Below are 15,886 nucleotides of genomic sequence, written 5' to 3' on the forward strand. Positions count from 1 at the left end.
AGAATGAGCTGGGCTTTATCAGCCAGTTTTGTTGATGGTGATTTTCAGCTGACTGAACTAGTACTTCGGAAAAGAGGCATCTGCCTGGCTTTTCTATAAAGTCTTTCCAATGCATCTAGCCTAAAAAAAAAACCACCAAAACCTCAATAACTAGCCAGCAAAACCAGGAACAATAGCAAATAAACTCCAAATAGAAACCGAAGAAAGGAACAATCTGAAGTTTTTCAGACAAGGGATCAAGGCACCTCTTAAGTGTATTATTTCTAAGAATACAAGCAAATACAGAAACAGTTGTAAGATTATGCAACATGGCACACTACAGACTCAATTCTATATATTCGTGTTCTCCTGATGTGTTCAGTCCTGTCACACAGGACAAAAATATTCCCACCTTCAAGCTTCCATCTAATGCTATTACTTCAGAGCTTTTAGCACCTTTACCTGCTAGCACTGTGATAGTTGGCATCTCAGTGCACCAACACGCTCATGTAATAGCACTCTGAAACACATGGATAGGACAAAAAAAAAAAAAAGAGGGATTCAAGACTACTCTAGTAGGAAGTGAATGGATAAATGACTTTACAAGCACCCCAGCACTTGATATAAGATCAAATTGATGGTACAGAGCAAGCAATTAATCGTACACATGCATCTTGATTTTGAGTTACCCTAAATTGTAAGAGAAAGTCACAAAAGTATAAAATGTACTTGCATAATGGGTCAGAAAGATCATAGTTTAAGTCAAACCAAGACAAAAAATGAATTTACCCTGTTGCAGTCAATATCAGAAACTTGAAATTTTAGAGTTGTGGGACAGTAAATTAGATTTAATATTTGAAAACTCCTAACTGAAGGGAGTACTAAGAACAGCCATAAAAACACACAATACTTGAATATAGAAAGCCTGGGCCTCAAACCTGAAGATATCGTAAATTTAAAGGGAACAATCACAGTACAGTTCAAACCTACCGAACATTTAAGAATTGGGAAAGGATAAGTAACAAAAGAATTTTCTGCAGATGAGCCTACAAAAAATGAAATTGCAATAAAGAAAACAGGATCAATGAATGAAAATCACAACTTCTCAGAAGTTAAACTGAGTAGTTCAGACACCTGAATCAATTTAAATATGTCAAAAACATGCTTACAGTTAGCATGGTAAGACAGTTTCTCTTCTAAGTGCTGGTCAGTAATAGATTAAGATAATCTATCACTAGCATACTGAGAAAAAAAGGCAGCAAATACTTTGATATTTTAGCAGCTGTTCTTAGAAAGCAAATTCTTCTTACCAGTCCCGCATAGCTGTAGTTAAAGCCCAGTTCACGTGAGATTGTCCAATTGGCATGCTCTTCAATTACTGTCATATCTGGAAACTTCACAGGATTGCTAAACCAATCAAATTCCAGCTCTAAACATGGAGTTTCCTATGTAAAAGGAATTTAGATTACTTCTTCTGTTGAATTTTACTAACTAGAATATAGCATATTTTGAATATACATTCCTGAGGAGGCAGTTCACGTGCACATACTTACCTTATTCGGATTTGATCCAGTAACACCAATAGGATTCAACAAATCCTCCAGTCCATGGGGTACTGCCCAAAGATTCAAAGCCATTTTCCCAGATACAAGAGTGTCTGTGTAATCAAACATGTTTATATTTCCCCAAGCCAATGGACAGTGCTCCTTAAAGAGGTTAAAAGATAGTTTTTCAGTTTCAACTTTTAATTATGAGATATATATTTAAACAAAAAATTAAAATAATAATAGAGATTCACCACAGCTTTAAGTACTTACTAGGTCCCTTCCAACTGAACATTTCTTATTTCCATCTGTGCAGTAGAGAAACGTTATCAAAACCAAGGAATTCTGATCTATCATAAAATAAACAGCAGGCTGCTTTCCCTACCTTTAAACTCTAGCTGATAGGAAACCAGCAGGTCAAGTAAAAAAGATAAAATTACATTAACAATAAAAAGCATGCTTTGAGTGGACTCCTTTGCTACTTCAAGCAGTTTAGGATGGGGAAGGACAGAAACAGAAACTGGATTTCAGAAAACAGTGAAATACATAACCTTCTCTTATGAATACCACTTCGCTTGGGCAATTGAAGCTGGCAGTGAGCAAACAATTAAAGAAGTATCATTATATCAGAAATTGCTTTGTGTTTCTTTTGGCAAGACTTGTTTAGGCCCACTTTTCTCTGATAAGTCACATATCTAGCACACCACTCCATTGTTGTGGAACCACTGGAATTATCTCTGACATCAAATCTCTGATTGTGAGTCACAAGAAATAACATTCTTATCTAAGAGCAACTTGTTACATTTCCAGATTAGCAGAATGAAAGTTACAGAAGTTACATTTTCTTCTTATGCACTCAGACCTCAGAAGACTACCACTGATTCTTCCGGCCAGCAACACAGAACTGATATGACTTAATGTTGAATGAGCAAGCTTCTTTTTGTGGCTTAAAATAATACTGACAAATGAATGATACATAAGAAAAAATCCCTATTTTAATCAGATTCAAATTAAACATTACATTGACACTAATTACCAGAACAGCAATTGCCAAGTATCTTCCCAAATTTTACTTGAGTAACCCCTGCTTGTTAGTTTACTAAAGCTATGAAGCACTTTACCTCTTTAGCACCCTTCCGGCCTTTAACAGAACAGATAGAAAGGCAGAGCCGAGCAGCACGTGGAAGATCAGGAATGTACATGTCATACAACAGCCATTCATTCCATCTGCAACATTTAAAAAGCAGATTAAAACCGGGTTAAAAGAGACTGTGTTAGACAACTGCATGCAATCAACTGTTATACTAAAAACAATGTATATCCCTAAAAATAATACTGTTAATTTCCAAAAGTAAAAACAAATAAGATAAAATGTAACAGAAATCCAATATTTCTAGTGTCTGGCCACATTTTTCTTGTGCACAATAAACACTAAACAGAATAAGAATTTTATTTTTGCTAATATATTATGCTTGGTATAATTAGAAATTGACTGTCGAAAGATGTTTTATAACTGCAATTTACAGAGCTAAGCAAGAAAATTACATATTGCAAACCCTTTTCCTAAATTTGAGGGGAATTGTTGAATATATGGATGAGATTCCTCAGCAACAGTGATAAAAAACAACACTGCTATAGCTGCATAAAGAAAGGAAAACCAGAATTGCTAGCAGCGATTGGACACTTTCCAAATGCTTGTTTAATTCTACTTACTGTATTAACTATGTTGCTTTTAAATAGTAAATAAACGCAATAGGAAGCAATTAACAGTCAAAATGCAGGGAACTGCAAAATCACAGCAGACTGAAACATGTCACTGCTTTAAATGACTGCCTGTTGTATCACTAATTGGAATGTAGTCTCATTTAGTTGTGAAAGTAAAGGTTTCCTCAAATCCTTTTTACATAATGACAGGTTTGCTACCCCTCAGGCTTGTAATGTGTTAGCAAAGCAGTACTCCACAGAAGGAAATAAGCATTTTGTCACTGCACTTATTCCTTAAGCACTCCAGAGCCTTGTACATAGTCACTGTTTCTCCTACTTCATTACCATATAATCCCTCCATCATTATGAAGTAGTTTGAACCATAAATAATAAAACTAGTGCTTTCCTTCTGCTCTTGGTTCTGTAGTTCTATGATAAGACTGTTGAAATAACTCAGATTTCACTCTATTTATCATAGTAATAAGATCAGAGATCAGTTCTAGAGGAATATATGTTCATGAACTTCTTAAAGAAGGACTTCCCTCTCAACATGCACAACTGTGCTTTTGAACTGCTAAATACAGTTATTTTCTCAGTTGGAAGCAGCAGCAGCTTCCAAGGACATCATTAATTTTTTCTTACGTGTTAATTTCATATATTACATATCTGTGTGTGACAATATCCATATTTTCCAACCATGTCCTTCACCATCCTTCCCATAACATTCTCCTCAAAAACAGCTGTGCTTGAACAAAAAGTTTAACCATCTGTGGGATCAGCAGGAGGATTAAGCTATTTTTTCTAAAAACCTGCATGTATCATTATGCCCTCTAACGTTAATACCTAATCATACTTACAGAAAACACTCTGAAACCTCTAAAGATGTGAAGGCAGACAGAAAGTGCAAGTCAGAACTTATTTTTGAACACACATATCACACCTAATCCTAGCAGATGCTAACATTTCACACCTCCTTATTCAGAGTTACAGGCAAAAATTCAATCTCTTTTAAATATTTGTTCTCTGTATGCTTATACATGCTCACATAAAGCTTCTTTTTGCACACTATAGCACTTTAAAGTCCACGGGATTTTTTTTTTAGTATTTTTTTTTTTTTTAAGTATAAAATTCACAGCAGGTCAAATCTTCTGGAAACAATCAGCCCAGACCTGGCAGTCACTTTCACATTACCAAATATTCCCATCAGTGCTTCTGCTTTAGCACATGCTCTGCAACCACACTGGAACAAATCTGTGGATTGCATTACATCACACTGCCTCTTGCTGATGTTGGAACCTGAACCTGCAACTAGGACACTAGCTATAGATCTAAAGTAAAAAACAGAGCTCGACTGCCCAGAGCTATGTTGATTTCATGGTACTAAAGAGTAATTATATAGGAGTTTCAGGGGCAATCACGAATGTTTATGTAAAACAACCTGGTCAGTACATGGACTATAACAATATACATAACATTGCAGAACAAAATACTTGTACTTGAATGAATTAAATTATATTTATAAATGCAGGGATATGTAAAAATGTTCTTCAGCTAAAGTATTGCCAGCAATGAGATATACCTGAATAATGCTAAGCAGTGCCTTTACTTCTTCAATACTGTAATTCATAATGCCCCAAAAGTCAGGTTCTCTATAGTATTTCTAGTATCTTACCTGGGATTAGAACAAGGTACCCTCTGAGTATTCACATTGTCACATAAAGGTTCTCCTCCATGGTAGATACCTGTTCTAACGTAGATCTGAAAGTAATGTTAATATCAGTACTATTTTTGAAACTCCACTATAAACAAAGTTTTCATTCCTATCAACATACAATATGATTACAATACCTTGCTTTCTCATTTATATTAAAGAAAACATCCATCAATACTTCACCCCAACAAACAAAAACAGTTTCACCACCACTCCTCAACCCAAATTTATTCATGCTCTTCAAGTACGTAAGTATACTCTTATGGGGGGGAAAAAAAAAAAAAGGTTTTGATCTTTTTCCTCACTACTGTTGTAGAAGTATTTCTTAAAAATACACTAATGAACTTGAAAGGAACTTCTAAAAACAAATTGGAATGACGAATTCTTTATAAGCCAAACCACAGAAAGAAAAAAGACCAAATAAATTCTGGGTGAGGTAGAGACTTGCCATATGACTTCAGCAGGATTAAGCTGCACATGCCTTTTCTCACTGATCTTCCCATACCTCCTCTTCTAAGAACAAAGATAGCAGCATGCTATTCAGCATCTTCTCATCAGACGTATTCTCACTTACTGTACAATACTCTTGAATATGTTCATAGTTTAAAATGGGGAAGATAGCACATCTATTATGAACTCAGCTGAAATAAACTAGACCACTCCTTTAGCTGTATACCATGATTCATGCATTTTTCAGAAATATACAAAAACTTGTAGATTTTAGAACATGGCTCTCTTTTTCAAAATAGAGAGCTTAAATGTCAGTAACAAAGTGGTCTAATCTTCTAATATTAGAAATAACACCTCTTTTCTAATGTAATTATGGAAAAGAGGGAAACCATTTGTGTTGAAAACTACATATAACGCTATACAGCATTTGCCTTACCTTGTCAATGTCCCTAATGTTCACATTTACATAGGTTGCACAGAGGATTCTTATTCTGAGAGCACTGTTTATAGTCCAGAGCGATTTGGCTGTAGCTTCTCCATTCATGTAGGGTGTAGCTGTAGAGATACGCCTGGAGTAAGATGGCATTGTAAAGGTATCCAGTGGCAGCTGGGTATATAGACTTTCTTTAGCCATCAGCATCAGATTGGGCATGCGACCAAGCATTATACAACTTCTTATATACTGTAAGAAAACAAAACCAAAATTCAGTATATTTTCTAAGCGCATGCTCTTGGTAATCAGTACCTAAAACTATTCAGAATAACAAAAATAAAAGCATACTTCAAGAGCTCAGGTCTGTTCCTTTACATAAATCCTTCAGTGTTTTTTTGTTGCAACATTCAACAGTTTAAATACAAAATTGGGTAGAATGGCACGTACTTCAAACAGATTTTGGAGGTAATGAACAATGTCTACAACAGTTGAAGGCTGAACTGCAGACACAGAACAGAGCTGACAGAAAAACAAGTGTCTTGTAGGGCTCTTAAGCTCGGGCACAGTGCAGAGAACGGTTCCACATTAGGGATGTTCCCAGAAGCAGGTCAGCCATCTTCTACCTTGCGTACTGCTGTTATAATCTACTGTACCAGCCTAGCACATGTGCCTCTAACACTCCTAGACACAGTTAAAAAAGCAGAACTGTTCATTTTTGGTTCAGACACTTTTCAGCTTTACCTCAACACTACTCTTGCAACTCTCAAGCCTGTATTGTGTCTGCTCAGGAGTGACTGCTGAAAGTATTTCATCTGGCAACAGTACTACAAAGTGTTAAGATAGGGTCAGCTCTGGACTGTAATTAGTAATCTCTTCTGTGGCACAGAAAGGCATACCAGATACTTCTGAAGAAGCCACACTAGATCAAATAGGTCTAGCATTTGATCTCATGACTGTACAAAATTAGTCACATATGCCTGCCTTCTTCCCCAGCTTGCATAATATTAAGTTCCTTTTCCCAGTATTCAGGATCCCCCATCCTCCTTATCTCCTCCACAGCTCTGAAGAGCAGACTGTCAGCCATTTTAGATAGAGGAATGGGAGCTGTTATTACAACAGTAGGTTTCTCAGAGAGAGATAGCAACAGCAGTCTGTGAGGAAATATACAGGGTAACATTGTTGTCTACTTCAGAAAGGACTGCTCTGAGGCTCTTCTGCCAGTTCTGCTAGGTACAACAGTAAGAGAACAAAGACACTGAAGGATGGGTAGCAACAAGGAAGATTTACCTGATAAATACAGTACTGGAAGTTTACCACTCCCCTTTCATAAGATCAAGAAGTTTACTGATGTAATTAACAGTAAGCCAAGAAAGCTTGCTTATTTTTTTTTCCCCAACCCCTAAAGCAGGGAGGGAGAAGATTCACAGAAGTAATGGTTGCCTCATAACTCAACATCCGATCTAGTTTCTTTTTGCATTGCATCAGCCCCCATTCAAATGTTATTCATCTCTTGCCATCAGAAATGTAGAATACTTCTCAGAGAACCTACCACTGATTTATTGCTCACGTTAGCGCGAAACTTCTACTGCATTTTTAAAAAGTTGAATGAGTGACGTAAATTCTACTTTAAATTACCTTCCCTGGCCACGTACTGAAGCACATACAGCAACAAATACACGCTTGAGTCAGATATGTATAAGCCAATTACCCTAAAGAAATAGATTTTTACTTTCTTTGTTTTTGACTATATATAATATATATATACATATTATATATAATGAGACTGATCACTTTTCTCCCACACATATTAGGATTTCTTCAGTGTACTTCAAAATAAATTCATTATGTTACTCACCTTATACTGGCTCAGAGGATATTTTTCTAGCAAGTATTCATCACAGCCGCACACTTTCAAAATATACTTGCCCTGGTACTCCAACACGCAGAGCTTCAGTTGTTCAGATGACAGCAACATACTTCGTGTTTTCTTCCTAATTGCTTCAGCAATAACTTGCTCAGGCACACAGTCATGATTGATTTTTAAGGTGTACTTCTGCTTATCATTGTTAGGTGAAACTATTACCCATATCACTACTATTATTTGCCCTAGAACAAATATGAAACGTTAGGCCTACCATTTTCAACTCAAGCATCACCTCTTCACACCCTAAAGAAACAGAGCCACATAGTTACTACTACAAGATGACAAAAACAAGATTCATAGCTCAATCCAACAGAGGATGATAACTTCTGCAAGGAACTAGATGCCCTAAGCTTATTTATGATTCAAGTGTGAATTCAAACTTTTATGCCTTGAGATTAAGAATGTTATACATCAAATACTCCTGATTATTCATAGAATCACAGAATCATAAAATGGCTTGGGTTGGAAGGGACCTCAGGGACCATCAAGCGCCAATCCCATTGCTACAGGCAGGGCCACCAACCTCCATTTCTAATATTCAGCCTTCAATACAACAGCAGTAACTGTTCCATGAAATTACTAGAATAGCAAAAAGTAATTTTAAAGTTTTGCTGCTGGCCTTTTGAACCTACCTTCTATTAAGCAAATTTTTCTGAATAACTCAGGGTTATGATACTGCTGCAGTATATCAGATATACTACATAAATCAGTGATTTGCTTAAGTCACCAGTTGTGTTTTTTGATTTCAATCACAGAAAAATATCGTCTCTACAGTAAATATTTATCTTACCTTTATCTAGTTTATTGTATATGTGTTTGGGTAGCTCAGGTGAAGACTCTACATTTGGAGGACAGACATATAATGCTCTACTGTGCGGAGCATTGGCATCTCGAAGATCTACTGCTTCTTTACAAACATTAAGAATATTTCTTCTGAAATCTTGTACTTCAGGATCCTTAACCATGTCAAACTCACAAATGGGCATGCCAATAGCAAAACCTACAATGTTGCAAAAGCATGGAAAAATAATTACAACAGATAACTAAATTAAACTAAAGACTCCTTCTACCACTGCCTGAAGAAAGCACATTTAAAGCAAAATACAACCTAAAATATTTGTGTTAACCACTGGCTTCCACTTCATATACAAATTATTTTTATGTCATTCAAGAACAAAGCAGTAATCACAGAAAAGGTTAGAACCCTGATACATTTTCACTGAAAATCCTGCAAACCTTAAATTACCACTTTCACTGCTAATAACCCTCAGGGAGAAAAGAATCAGTAATCAACTTCTTTGAAGTCAGCAAATAAAGTTTTCTGAGTAGACCACAAGAGCTGTTGTGCCTGACTTTCTCTAAAACTCTGACAGGATCACTGATAACTATTAGAGCCATCATCAGCTTTGCTTACAACTCAATGACAGGTCTTCACATTTTTTGTGAGCTCCCATAGCAGCCTAGGAAATACTGGACTCTTGGGCAAAGATTTGCATATTCCTCTCGAATCTTCAGTCTCAAATCTAACTCCATTTATTTTCATTAGATTATGTTCATAATGAATGATTTGTGCATGAATGCTGAAATTTGAAAACTTTCCATTTTATCTCTACGCATAGTTAGGTAACCACTACTCTCCCCAAGTCCTGACGAGGCTACGTTTCACAAAACAGAAGTCTACCCATGATGCATTTACAACAATTAGATAATTTAACAATTAGGAGCACCTTAGAACAAGTACTTCCAGTTGGTAAGTCTCTACCACTGCAGCATACACCTGTTAGAAACTAAGAGGAAGACAGTATCCTTGCACTAGCTGAATGTAGATACTTAACCTAGATACCAAAACACATGCTGGTTTTCCTGTGCCTCCTGGATAATGGAAAAGTTATGGTCTTCCCCAGAGATGATTCAAAACAATGTGCTCAGGTGTTTTTGTCATGATCCTTCCCACACCTACTAATGCTCTGTCTGAAAGGGAGGGGGGGGAAGAAAAACACCTTGTTTCTCAGATTTTGCATCTAAGCAAGACAAAACAGTATTAAGAACTGTACTACTGCCAATGTAGTTAAATATTTGCAATTAAATCCTCTTGCACCTTCCCTTAGTTATCACTGTTCTGTAAAATTCCAAACAAATCAAGATTTGCTTCCCAAATAAAACAAGTACAATAAGGCTTTGCTCTGTACTAATATGAAATCCTGCTAACTGGCAACTAGCAAAAAACATGCACTACTAACCCATATACAACTGTATATATATCATTAGACATGTGAATGAAATAAAGAATAGTTTACAAATATTGGCTTAACTATAATCAACATGTTGGGACACTTGATGCAACAACTCTGAAATGTAATCTTTAACAGATACAAGCAAAACGTAACAAATACAGCACATCGATTCTTGTTTTCTATTTTGAAGAGGAGAAACCAGTTAAGCAGATTAGCTATGTTTAAATACAGATAATCTCACCTATTTCTCTATTAAGGATCTTTTCTTCTCTGTTACCTACTGGTTCAATGACTTTTAGGAAAGGTTGAAATAGCCGCAGGTCACAAAGTCTCCGTGTTTCATCAAAAAATTCTTCTCTTTCTGCTTCTTGAGTAACACTTACAAAAATGTAAGAAGATTCATCTTGAAGGAGCTGATAGAGAGGGTATTTTCTTGCTTCTTTAAAAAGTTCATGTTTGATAGTTAGTAATGTAGCCTCACGGAGGCATTCTAGAGTCACTATCATTCCGTTTGGGAGAAGACACTCCACAAGGATCCTCGGGGGCATCAAGTGGATGCCCCATAGTTCACCAGATGATGGTCGGGGTGGCATTTTTAAGTCTTTCGATAATTTTGTACTTGAAGTTTTTCAAGCAGTGATTCGTATCAGTTAAACCTACATAAAAAAATCAGAGATTAAACATTAATATTTTAAATGCAACCATCAGAATGAATTTCAGATAAAAGTTTTTCAAACATTTCTTACAGTCACAGATATATATCCGTGGCTGGAACAGTGTTTTGGATTATCTACTGGTTGCTTTTCTGACTGCTCCTGTGCATCAAGACATTTTCACTCAACTACACATCACCTGCAGAGTAGCAAATTGCCTCCAAGGTCATCATATGTTATGCAGATCTCAAACACTGCATTACTTAGCTCATAATCTCATTAAATTCAGCATTTCTATTATGAGAAAATTCCTTATGAGAAAAAGCAGTACCAGACTTATAAAGAACCAGTCCATTATGCTCCCTCCCTTAGCCAAGTGTCCTGACAGCACAAGGCTAGGAAACTACTAGGCTACTATTCCAAAAGCCACATACTATGTATGTATGCACATATGTACATAAAATATAATCACAACCCTCCTATTCTTCAGTACTTCTTTTCTGAAATGTTTTCTTCTGAGTTATGACCACTGCAGTTCTTAAGATGCATAAGAACAAGAATATTTTCCCAAATGCACTGCTTCCTAAGTAACACTCAGCAGGAATAGGGTTTCTTTTTCCTTCCTTCCCCTCCTTTGTAGTTGCAGTTTGGTCTTTTAAAATTATCAGCAAAGAATACTAAAGGGACTGCAGGTTTAGAAAAATGCTTTTCCACTAACACTTCATACGTATTTAGAAGGACGAAAGGACTATGCTACTGACTTTTTTGAAAAACAGCTTTAAGGAGCTATTTTCCTTGTCATTGTAATGGTGTCAGCAAGCAGATGCTGAGATGGAAAGTTCTAAGCACACTCACAGCGTATTTGAAGAGTCAAACCAGGAAAGCTTTCAATTACAAAACATTACAAATGAACCCTGATAGAACCATTCAGAGCAACTTGGAAAAACATGAATTTCTGTTAACTCAACCTACAGATAAAAAGAAATACCGAGAAGGTTAAGTGGCATCTTATTTTTAATCAGGTAAAGCATAAGCAAGACACTCTCTCTATATAAAATAACATGTTTTTATCTACACTTCTTAATTACAAGCATAGACAAAAAATACATTACTGTTAAGGTATATACCAGCATTAAAATACCAACAAGAATATGCAGTCGTAAGAACTTTTCTGTCCACATACACAAACAACAACAATATAGGTGGACCACAATCAAGTTAAGTATTCACAACACAGGCTGAGTTTCTACCAGCAGTCTTTTAAGTCTGGTGCCACAACCCTGGTTGGGCCTTTCTGAACTGATGGTCATGAGGGCCCATCTTCTCACTGCCCAAGGCAGGTGTTCTCATCCTACGTCATGCTGGCATCCACACTCCCTGAGCCAGCTCCTTGCAGGCTCAGCTGGATTAAAATGGCAAAGAACTACTCACTCTACCTCTCTTGGTTTAGTTTCTGCTGTTTGAACTGCCTTACTGAGAGACAGAGGTGAACACTGGGGTCTGTGCAGGGCAGAAAGCACTACTGCAGCAGTGCTGAGCTAACTCTCCTTCAGAAGTGACGGTTTCATTGCCAACCTTCCCTCCCTCCCACCAATAATTGCCAACAAAGAAACGGAGGCAAAACTGTGAAACACACGCACATACCAAATCCTTCTGTACATCATGTTTTCAAAAGAAATGTAAACCCTTGGCTTTTGAAAAGATTCAAACGTGAAGTGCCAACTCAAGAGCGTTTCTTTTAAAGGCTTGAAAATGGACCAAAAAGGACAGCCCAAATATCTACACTGCCTTTAAGAGCAACTGCACCAGAACAGCAGCTTTTGTTTTAAATTGGGTAACAGACGTGCTGGGTCTGTGTGTAGCCGCTGTGTGCACATTCACTTGTGCATGTAAGCACGCCTCCAGGGTTTGGATTTGGAAAGCAAAAACATAAACAGAAACAGTTTTGAAGTACAGTTGGCAGCTTGCATTTCTGTGTACACTCCAAATCTGGAAGGCTGCCTGGAATAAAGAGGATCAATTATGTTCTTCGACAGTCAAAGTATAATTTTCAGAGAATTCTGGAGAGATGTTATTTAGATCCAACTAAAGCTCCATGCAAGCACTTCAAATGAACGCTGCACCACACCTGCAATCCAAAAATACCTGAAACCTTGCTCCTGAGCCAAAAGCTTTGTCAGAAAAGAAAAACTTGAAGGCATCAGCAGATCAGTCCGCAGCCTTTTGAACTCATTACCACCTTCCTGATGTGTTAAGCATCTTCTCCATCGCTAACCTTGCTAAGCTACTAACCTAATAGACTGAATTTTAAAACTCAATTCAAAAATTATCAATATATATGGAGGAAGAAAAAAGGGAAGCTCATCAATAGATTTCCCAAAATACTTATTTCTACTCGCTTGAACAGATACATTTACCATATGATCTATTTTCTTATGATACAGTGAAACTACAAAATTTAATTGAAGGAATTCTAAGAAAACACAGGTGTTCAAAATATGTTTTTGATGAACTCTGGTACAGTGAGGTTTTACCATCACACAGTACTGAATCATGCAAAACTGAGGCAGCACAGTTAACTGAATTCATTCTGTTGAATGTTTTAATCAGTTGCAGGTTACAGTTAGCTTTCTAACGCCTTCTCCATGACATACAAGTATGTTAACTCTGAAAACATTTACCAGACCACTGAAGTTTGCTGCTACTACTTCTGAGAATTCCTTCCTTCTGAGGAATGGAGGTCGGTGGAGGAAAAATTCAGTAAGAGCTGTACCACACCCCAGTTAACAGAGGTTCCTAACCATAACATGTTCTGTGTTCATAATATATACAAACTTAGTTTGGGACAAATGAACTCTAGTCAAAAATGCCCATATATTTTCCCTAAAGACATCTGAGCCCACTGCAGCTGTTATAGCCATACTATCACTTAAAAACCTTGTGCATCTACAGCCCAGCAGGACACCCTGGCAGTGCTTTTTCCACTGCCAGCATTTTTGCACACAACATTTTGTCAGAAGACTCTCAAGAGTCTTCTGCTGGTCTCAGTTCTACGCTAAAAAGGACTGTTATCCTTCAGTACAAATGGAATCCACATCACAAAAAAACAGCAAATGACAACAGAGAAGTGATCTTGCATGAACTCCTCTATTAGAAAATCCAGACAACCTTCTTCCTAAGAGGAGAACACTGATTTTTACAAATTAGATTAATTTTCATTGCAGAAACTGTCCACAAATATTCTACTAAATTCAGGTGGATGACAATATTTGGCTAGTAAGTAACATGGTTAACACTATTTTCTTTCCTGTTTTGTAAATTTTCTGTGGAATGGCTCTCTAAAGAGAGGAGCATCACCTCACATTAACACGTGTTTTATAAAGCAGATATAAAGACTCACCATGCAAGTCTGTGGGCCAGTCCAGCAAGAAATCTAAATCATTTTATTCACTTTAGGAGAATATTCTGTCATCCACAAGCACCTTCTACTACTCTTCAGGCTTCGCAAGTAGGAAATTCTTCTATTACGTACCACCTAACAAAAAAGCTAGCAAATACAGAGGGAAGAAGCAAAAATGAACTGTACAGAAACACCACGTCAAAGGCATAAAACATGCGAGACTTATGCAAAAAGATATGCATTCCAGTAACTGAAAGAGGACTGAATAATTTTGCATTGCTGTAAACATCAGCTAGGGTTTCAAAATCAATTCAGAAAGGCAGACTAAACACTCAATACAATTTTATCAGCCCATACTTGAGACTGAATTAATCATTCTGACTTCTACACTTCAGTTGAAGACCAGTGGCTTTTCCAATTGTAAGAAGTCTCATTACATGGCTGTCATAAACAGGATGTAGTAATGTTTTATAATAATTTGCAGTATCATTAGTATCAAAAAGTTGTTCAGTAAGATGGGTATGTAAATTTGATTTCTTTGCCAGTTGGAAGCATCTTCTAGACTTTTATCACTGTCATCTAAGGAAAAAAAGGAATCTGCTCATTAAACAATCCAACTATGTTTATAGATTCCAATTTACTACACACTTGTGAGTTCTGTGTTCTGTTCCAAACCAGTAGAAGAACAAAGCTTTAGCTACTTCCTCCCCCCAGTTTGTTTGTTTTTTAGAAAAAAAGATTCTATGGAATCCCCAAAACTAACATCATGAAAAAGAAGTTGTGTGGCAAAAGTAACATTTTTGAGAACACCAAAAATCTATGTTCCATTTTATTCCTTTCAAACTTTCAAGACCAAAATATTTTATTCTCATCTTTAGAGAACAGCCACTCCAGTGCTTACCATGAAGAAAACTGGGCCGGGCTGCTTGCCTAATTTTGCTGCTGTCCCAACCTGATGTGTGGTGATGGTGAGGCTGCCTCCGACGAGATATTTTCAGTCCTGTCCTTTTGTTCTTCCTGCTTGCCAAGCTGGCACTTTTCCAAAATCCAGGAAGACAAAGATGTCTGAAACTCCTCTATGACAACACTGTTACACACAGTAGCAGCGCTGCTTTGTTCATAACAGAAAGCAGAAGACTAATGTAATGCAAGTTAGAGTGTGAATTTCTTATGTATTATTTACGTACGTGAATTTCTTACGTATTATTTGTCTTTATCCTTCCACAGAAGAGGCGCAAATACGCAGAATTTCTTATCTGATCACAAACAGCAGCTCAAGGAAAACAACGTGCAGAGGGATCTAACAACCAAAAACACATCTTCCCAGCGTTTTGTTTCCTTCTGAAACAGAGAAGCAATGATATCAATGTTAGCTGCAGTTACCTACTTCTCTCCCCTTACCCCCCCAAGCAGCACCTTTGCATTGTTCTACACCAAGCTAGAAAAATTAACATTATTGCTGGTATTTGTAGAATTACGGCGCAGAAGAAATACAAGGTCACTCTCTACTGTAAAGAAGAAATCTCACTAAGACTCTGCTTTAGTTTAGTTACGTATGAGAAGATAGGCTTTATCAGATGTTTCTTTAAAGTTCTCCTGCATGCAGCTATTTTTTCATTTCTGAACCTAATATCCTTGGGTTCTGGTTGTAGTGACATTCAGACATTGTGAGTAATACCAATGATGAGATCATTCAGAAAAAAAGGAACTCACTACAAAGCATTGCTGGGCCATTCTGAAAAATTACTCAAGAATGATATAGTATCAGATATCAGAAGAAAAAATAAGATGAACAGTTGTTTTTTCATTTGCCTGTTTTTTTAAAAAAAGCCTAAAGTATTACTTTTTTTCCCC

General features: G+C 36.8%; 1 protein-coding gene across 1 annotated transcript in view; it reads right to left on the reverse strand.

The window, feature by feature from the left end:
- PIK3CA (phosphatidylinositol-4,5-bisphosphate 3-kinase catalytic subunit alpha) overlaps positions 1-15,399 on the reverse strand; it is a 30,692-nt gene extending 15,293 nt beyond the window's left edge. The window contains exons 1-11 of the mRNA XM_003209194.4: positions 15,233-15,399; positions 14,934-15,140; positions 14,033-14,179; positions 10,221-10,635; positions 8,536-8,745; positions 7,677-7,927; positions 5,825-6,070; positions 4,900-4,985; positions 2,645-2,750; positions 1,533-1,685; positions 1,290-1,424 (exon numbers count right to left, since the gene is read on the reverse strand). Coding sequence (XP_003209242.1) covers positions 1,290-1,424; positions 1,533-1,685; positions 2,645-2,750; positions 4,900-4,985; positions 5,825-6,070; positions 7,677-7,927; positions 8,536-8,745; positions 10,221-10,572 — 1,539 coding nt within the window. The 5' untranslated portion in view covers positions 10,573-10,635; positions 14,033-14,179; positions 14,934-15,140; positions 15,233-15,399. The remainder of the gene's footprint in view (positions 1-1,289; positions 1,425-1,532; positions 1,686-2,644; positions 2,751-4,899; positions 4,986-5,824; positions 6,071-7,676; positions 7,928-8,535; positions 8,746-10,220; positions 10,636-14,032; positions 14,180-14,933; positions 15,141-15,232) is intronic.
- Positions 15,400-15,886: the final 487 nt, after the last annotated feature.

Source organism: Meleagris gallopavo, chromosome 11 (assembly GCF_000146605.3).
Source record: "Meleagris gallopavo isolate NT-WF06-2002-E0010 breed Aviagen turkey brand Nicholas breeding stock chromosome 11, Turkey_5.1, whole genome shotgun sequence".
Lineage (NCBI taxonomy): Eukaryota > Metazoa > Chordata > Aves > Galliformes > Phasianidae > Meleagris > Meleagris gallopavo.